This window comes from Drosophila albomicans, chromosome X (genome assembly GCF_009650485.2).
Source record: "Drosophila albomicans strain 15112-1751.03 chromosome X, ASM965048v2, whole genome shotgun sequence".
Taxonomy (NCBI): domain Eukaryota; kingdom Metazoa; phylum Arthropoda; class Insecta; order Diptera; family Drosophilidae; genus Drosophila; species Drosophila albomicans.
In genome coordinates, this window is record NC_047627.2 from 13,954,416 (window position 1) to 13,962,436 (window position 8,021).

The 8,021-nt window shown below is 31.3% G+C and overlaps 1 protein-coding gene across 1 annotated transcript; it reads right to left on the reverse strand.

The window, feature by feature from the left end:
• Positions 1 to 5,713: 5,713 nt before the first annotated feature.
• Positions 5,714 to 7,524, reverse strand: LOC117563534 (uncharacterized). Its single transcript, XM_034241947.2, has 2 exons — positions 7,126 to 7,524; positions 5,714 to 6,009 (listed from the first exon to the last, which is right to left on the reverse strand). Exons 1-2 carry the CDS (start codon positions 7,483 to 7,485, stop codon positions 5,770 to 5,772), a joined length of 600 nt encoding a protein of 199 aa, XP_034097838.1. The 5' UTR covers positions 7,486 to 7,524; the 3' UTR covers positions 5,714 to 5,769.
• Between the last annotated feature and the right edge of the window lie 497 nt (positions 7,525 to 8,021).

Sequence of the window (8,021 nt, forward strand, 5' to 3'; positions counted from 1 at the left end):
AAAAATTGTTGAAAGCAGTTTAGCTGCTTATTGAACATTCTGAGATAGTTTTTAATTCGTATAAAAATTTTATTATTTATTTTTATATCATTTTTTTTGAGGAAGTGAAGAATCTAACTTTGAAAATTTGATTTTAATTTTTTGTTTTCAGCTTTTTTTAGTTTTTTTGTGTTAATTGTTGTTTTTTGGTAATTCAGTTTTTATTTTCAATTTTTTAATATTTTGTTTTTATTTTTTATTTAATTTTTTTTTAAGCAAATTTAATATTGTTTTATTTATAATTTATTTTAAATTTGTCTTCCATTTTTGCATTTTATTTAGTTGACTTCATGTACTTCAAATTTAAGCAAACTCACTTTGAACTATTCTAACTTTGCCTTTCCTATGCCCTACGAAGTTCGTGCATTAAGTCTTTTAAGATCAATCTCATGCAGGGGTGGAAAGAGCACAGTAAACAGTTGTCATTCGCTCTCCCAACAACAAATGCATCTGGTCATACTTCATGCAGTTTTACTCTCTGTCGCTCTCTCTCGCAAGCTTTGTCTGTCGTCGGCTATGGCGTCGATTGCAGCAGAACTGCACTAACAAAACAACAAAGCGCATAGCACCATTTTTGCAAATAGCACCCAGACAGTCACACACACACGCATACACACAGAGAGACACAGACACGCAGACATGCACACGTTTTGCCGGCGAATTGAGTGCAAAGACAAAAAGCTAACACAAACACAATGCGCACGCGAGTGGGAGTGAGAGAGAGCAACTGAAGCCGGCATCAAAATTGGCGTGCGCAATTGGTGTTTAACTGCAAATTTGTTTTTTTTTTTTTTTGTTGTTTTTTGTTTTCGTTTTGGTTTTTTTGTAACCTCGACCGAACGTTGGGTCGTTTTAATGGGTGAAGGTCATCGCCGGGCTGCGCTGCTTATCTTTGTTTATCTTTTTGTTTGTATTTTTCGTTGTTTTTTTTTTTTTTTTGTATTTCGTTTGTTCGTCTGCTGCGTCGCCGTCGCAGTCGCAGTCGCAATCACTGCTGCTGCTGTTACTCTTTCTCTTTCTCTTTTGTTGCTGATCGCTCAGGGATGCTTCTGTGTAACGGTTAAAGCTTGTCCAGTCCACTGCTCAGGCTTTGTTTACTCAATGAAAGAGTGAGTGACCTGACTCCCCCCACCCTTTTCCCATTCGCTTCATCTTGTAATCACTTTACTAGTCTAGAACTTGTTCATTTGTTTTTTTTTTTATTTTAATCTTTTATTATTTTATTTTTTCTTTAATATTTTTTGTAATGTTTGTTTCCTTTTATTTTTATTTTTTTCCTTGATATATTTATTTATAATTTATTTTTTTTTTTTTTTTGTATCTTAAAATCTTTTATTATTTTATTTTGTATGTATTTTTAAATTTTCCTTTCATTTTTTTGGTTTCAAAACTTCGTTTTTTTCAATTTTGAATACGGTGACTGTGGCGCATCACTGTGACTGGTTTGGTCATTAAATTTTATTTGATTTCTTCACTTTTTTTTTTGCATACAATTTTATTTTTTGTTGTTGTTGGGGAGGGGGAGGGGGAGAGAATTGTCGTCTGGTTTTTGCGTGCGTTCGAAATTCATAAATTTTAACGCCTCTGCTAAAAGCGTGCATGTTTATGTGTGTGTGCACATACTTATTTCTGTCACTGTTTAGCGTATATAATTTGTTAATTTATTGCTTAAATTTGATTTGAGTTAGCTAAGTGGTCTAGCATTCCCCTCCCATGCAGCTGACCTTGACCATTAACTAAGTACACTGCACTGCACAGAATACACTAGATTCTCAAAAAAAAAGAAGAAGAATATACAAATTTCAAAAACATAAGAAAAGTACAAAATAGTCATAAAAATCTTCAAATTGCTTCATTTTTTTCTCTTTAAAATTTATTTTTATTTCGTTTTGTTTACATTCTGTTTTTTTTTTGGTTAATCTAAAAAACGAAAACAAGATAAATAAAAATAAAATACAGAACAGCTTTAAAAGTTATAAAAATGAACATAAAATACATTTTAGCTCGGCTTCAAATAGTTTAACTAAATATAACACATAAAAATAAAAAAGTAATAAATACTATATACATATATATTTATATTCATATATTAGTCTAGAATAATCAAGAAACAATTTTTGGGTATGTGGCACAGGAATTTGAATACGAATGAAACGAAACTAGAGTATACAAAGTTTGTAGAGCGGAAAGAATGTAAAAAAAAAATACTCCATATATTGAAATACACTTATGATTCAGATTTACTACTAAATGTTTTATAATGTATACCAAATCGAATTGAATACGCAACTATGCTATATACCCTATAACAAATATATATAAATACTATATGATATGATAATGTATTTAAACTTTATACACGACGAGTACGTAATAGAATCTAACAAATTGTAGGCAGTCTTTTCTGCCCCCCCCCCAAAAAAGAAATATCCAAGTAAATATATACACACATATTTATACATAAATAGTAGATATATAATATACAATTGTTGCTGACACACACACACACTTACACTTACACTTGGATTGTAATATTGTCTTTATAGAGAGCTTAAAGAAGTTGTCCAAAATGCAGCGAACGAACAAGTTAATAAATAAAAAACACAGAAAACGAAAAAAAAGGAAACGAAGCCCCAGAGCCAAACCACAAAAAAAAAACAAGAAAAATTTGTGTTTTCCTTTTACTGACACCGTGGTGGGTATACTCTATAAAAGAAGGGCTTAATTACAGGGCTTAATTACGAGCTTAATTACAGGGTATCTATAGTAAGGCAAGCTCATATTTTTAAATATTGAATTTGCAAGGGGAATTACAGGGTATCTACAGTAAGGTAAGCTCATATTTTTAAATATTGAATTTGCAAGAGGAATTACAGGGTATCTACAGTAAGGCAAGCTCATATTTTTAAATATTAATTTTGCAAGGGGAATTACAGGGTATATACAGTAAGGTAAGCTTATATTTTTAAATATTGAATTTGTGAGGAGAATTACAGGGTATCTACAGTAAGGTAAGCTCATATTTTTAAATATTAAATTTGCAAGGGGAATTACAGGGTATCTACAGTAAGGTAAGTTCATATTTTTAAATATTAAATTTGCAAGGGGAATTACAGGGTATCCACAGTAAGGTAAGCTCATATTTTTAAATATTGAATTTGCGAGGAGAATTACAGGGTATATACAGTAAGGTAAGCTCAATTTTTTTTATTATTTTTTTTAAATTTGAATTTGCAAGATTAATTACAGGGTATCTATGGAATATTAGCTGTATGTGTAGGTACATTTTAAATGTTTACTACTGTTAGATTTTATATTGAGTTCAAAAGTTCAAATTGAAGCGGTGTCAATTTTAAAAGAATCTACAATTTAATCTTTAATCTTAATCTCTAGAACTAAAAGTCATAAAATACAATTTCTTCATTATTTGTTTTGTGATGTTAATAAAGTAGTAGTGTAAGTAGTTAAGCTATCTATTTAAGATATGAGAATTTTGCTGTATCACTTGTGATTAAAATAAAACCCTTAACTTCTATTATTTACTTATGGATGTGTTCTTGAGAATTCAATTTGAAGCGGTGTCAATTATTAAATAATTCACAATTTAATTCATCTTTAGTACTAAAATACGCGGCTTCTTAATTGCTTAAATTCAGGCTTAAATTTGAGAGAGTTTTATTTCGTTTGTGATTTTTACTTTTTTAGGTACTTACAAAGTAAGTAGAAGCGTAGGTAGTTGAACTGTTTAAGATGTTGGTTCATTTGAAATTAAAACTCAGCATTTAACTAATGTTCAACATATTTCTTTATTTATTTCGAATATAACATTATTATTAAATGGAATTATAGCCCAGATTTGAGATGAAGTCCACAGTTGTTTTTTTATTTACTACTAAAGTACTTACTAAGTAGTAGCGTAAGTAGTTGCAAATTGTTGAGCTGCGTCTAAGATGTGGATTTTAGCATGTAACTTATTTTAAATATATTTCATTATATATTTGCAATATAACATTATTATTAAATGGAATCATAGCACAGAATTGAGATGAAGTCCACAGTTGTATTTTTATTTACTACTAAAGTACTTACTAAGTAAGTAGTAGCGTAAGTAGGCTCAAGTTGTCTAAGATGTGGATTTCAGCATGTAACTTATTTTAAATATATTTCATTATATATTTGCAATATAACATTATTATTAAATGGAATTATAGCACAGAATTGATACGAAGTCCACAGTTGTATTTTTATTTACTACTTAAGTACTTGCTAAGTAAGTAGTAGCGTAAGTAGGCTCAAGTTGTTATGCTGCCTGTCTAAGATGTGGATTTCAGCATGTAATATATTTCATTATATACTTGCAATTTAATATTATTATTAAATGGAATTATAGCCCAGATTTGGGATTAAGTGCAATGTAAGTTTCGTATTCGCACAGTTGCTTTTTCTTTTTCTTTTTTTTTTTTTGGTTCAACTGAGATAATTTCAGCCAGCTGTAACCTATAGGCCCTGCCCTTGCTCCCGAGAGGGAATGAAGCAAAGTGCAGGCTGCAATCTGCAGCTATCAGCGAATGTCACATAACTGGCCCAGCAACTTTTTTTCTTTTTTTTTTCGTTTTTTTTTAACCCTTCTTGTTAAACATTTCAGACGTCTGCTCAAGTTGCCATTTCGCTTACTCTCTCTATATTGATATTGTTTTCTCTCTCTTGTTTTCTTTTTGCATTTGGTGTATGTTTTTTTTTAATTGCGTATAGATTTCGGCGCTTGCAGCTTGCGATCCTTGGGACAGGTGCAATTTCCCAATTGGTGGAGCAGTTGAATCGCGCCGCAAAAATGGAGCACAGCGAACTTTGAATGCTCTCAAAATTTAGAGAACTTTTTTAAGTTTAATAAAATTAAGGATTAAGGTTTTTAGCTTAAACTTACGTCACGGAAAACTATTTCGAAAGCTCATTGAAAGCTGTTCATTTTCATACAGATATTTAGTATCAAATTAAAAAAAAAAATATTATTTTTTATTTGTTGCTAAAACTAATTAAAATTAGTTTTTAATTACTTGAAATGTTTGTTCAAGTCATAAGCAGTGAACAATAAGTATTACTAAACACAGCTGTTACAGCACTGACTTAACAGCTTTCAGCAGCTTTTAAAGCTTTTGTTTGCGTATTACGTGTATTGCATCAGAAAATATTTGCGCGTTGAGTAACTTTTGGGTAGTAAAAGAGTTCTTGAATCACACAATTGTGCACAAAGTGTTTTCAGCTGCTTTTTTTTGGAAAGCTTCAAGTTAGTAATTGAAATGAGATAAGTATCTGTTTACTTCTTTTTTTTTTTTTTTTTGGTTGGTTGGTTGGAAAATTCTGACAAGACAAGCGAAGAAGAGTTCAACAGAAATAATAAAGTTAAGCTGTATTTTTTGTTGTTTTTTTTGTTTTTTTGTGCAAGGTGTGTTCACTAGGCACGGGTCTTGTGGCAACTTGTGGCAGCTTGTGTGCGTGCCGCTTAATTGAGCTTAATGCCAGCAACTTGGACAAGTCAAGTCCGGACAGCAAGCTGTTCGATACAATTAGGCAGTGCCTCCACCTTTTTAATGATAACCCATTCATTTTAATGGTCGACACACACACACATACACACAAAAAGGGTGCCACACTTCAGAGAGATCTTGTTTTCAGTTTAATATATATATGTATATATAACTTTTTTTTTTTAATTTTGGTAAAAATTTGTCGTCAGCGCGTTAAGCCAAAGAATCGAAACGCTTCGACCAGGTTGCTTTTAATGGCATTATCAAAAACCTTTCGCACACAGTTGACCAACGCAAGGCTGCAGATCAGCCGCAGTATCGCATAGAGCGTCTTCGATTGCAGCTGCACGCGGCCAGTGACCAGATCCACAATCCACAGCAGAATATCCAGCTTGAGCACAATCGAGTTCACGAATAACCATGGAAGCAGAAAATACGGTTTCACCTAGAGAGAGAAATAACATTTTTCGATTTATTCATTTATTCACAGCTTTTTGCTCTGATCTTAAATATTAACAAATGATTTGAACTATCCATACTTTAAAACTACCCATGCTAACTCGACTCTCCACTGAGCTAAGTTGCTGAAATTTTCGTATGATAATTGTACTAAATCAGAAAAGAGTCGTAGACTATTTTCATACGTTTTTAACTATCCATACATTTAAGCTAACTAAGCGAACTCGACTCTCCACGGACCTAAGGTGCTAAAATTTAGTTTAGTTAGTTGTGCTAAAACATTGAAGTGTTCTAAGCTATGTTTATACGCTTTTAACCATCCATACATAATACCTAACTATGCGAACTCGACTCTTTACAGCGCCAAGTTGCTGAAATTTGGTATACATACTTGTACTAAGAAATAAAAGTGTTTTAGACTATTTTCATATGCTTTTGACCATCCATACATTTTAACTAACTATGCGAACTCGACTCTCCACAAAGCTACATTGCTGAAATTTGATATAGATATTATTACTTTAATATTAATGTGTTGTATTAACAAAAAATGTGCTTTGAGAAGCGATTACAATTTTACATAGTCTTATTGTGGATTCTTAAAACTATCAATACTTAGAACTACGTTATAAAAATTTTATACAAATATTTTGTACTAAAATATATACAAAATAATGGTATTTGATAAGATTTAAATGATTGATTTCTACTAAATTGTCAGAATTGTGAATACCTTAACTATCCATGAATTCAATTAGGTATATGAACTCTTCTCCTGTTTAATTTAGTTGTTAAATCTTTCACTTTAATATAAAAGAAAAAATATTATACGATCTTTCTTATATCTAGAAATACAAATGAATTTACAAGTTTTGACTATAATCTTTAACTATCCAAGTAAATTCGACTTTCGCTAGCGCAACGTTGTTGAAATTTGTTATAGATATTTTCTCTTTAACTTTGTTAAACTAAATCTGCTTCGTTAACCATATGAACTCGGCTCAGCTTGCAGTAACGTTGCTGAAATTTGCTACAACTGCAGATTATAAGTTTTGGAAGACTTTTACGTTGAGATCAATGTAAAAACGATATTTCGACTTACACTCAGCAGTCCATAGACCAAAAGCAGCCAGCAGTGACACATAAGAAGGGCGCCACAAAGTCGAGCCTTGCGCAGCATTTGTGAACTGAAAACATTGAAGCGTCTTGGCCGAGACATGCTCAGAGTGCAATTTGGATACCGATAGATGTGAACATACTCCCGAATGCTGCAATAGGCACCGAAGAAACTCATGCCAAGGACAAAACAGAACATCAGTGAGAACTTTTCGTAGCGACCCATGGAGAATTCCATCACATAATCCCAATAATCGCGGAGACGTTCTTCTCTGAACGAGCAGCTCTTTTGATATCCGCTGTCCATCCAATGTCGAAATAGATTCACTTTGAACATATTTTGCATATTTTTAAGCTGATCCGAAAACTACAATCCATATAAATGTAAATCGCAAATGTTTATAAAAAGTGTGTAAAAAGTATTGTGCTTCATTTAAAAGTGTTACTTTACTAATTGTAACAAATGTAAATTGAAGACTACTTGGTTTTTGATGGGAAATATTGTAGTAAAGTTATCTATTGTATATAGAGTAGTCAATGCTGGTATTTATTTTGGTCAGTTGCATTCAAAGTAAGTTTCATAGTTGAATAGTAAACGTTTAAAAAGTTATATAATAAATAATACATACTTTCGAATTTTTGTTTGTAATCTAAGCAGTATTGATTAGAAGCATTTTTGGTATTTATTTTAGTTTTTATGATATTAGTTCATTCAATGCTGGAAATTGTTTCAGGGATACATATTGAACTTTAAATTATATTGCCCATAAGGAAGATAAGATAGTTAATATAAATTCTATATTTTACAATTTATGCAGTATTAATTTTTCTTCTTTTTGTGGTATTAAAATGTTCACTTTAAATTAAATGGTTTATTTTGAA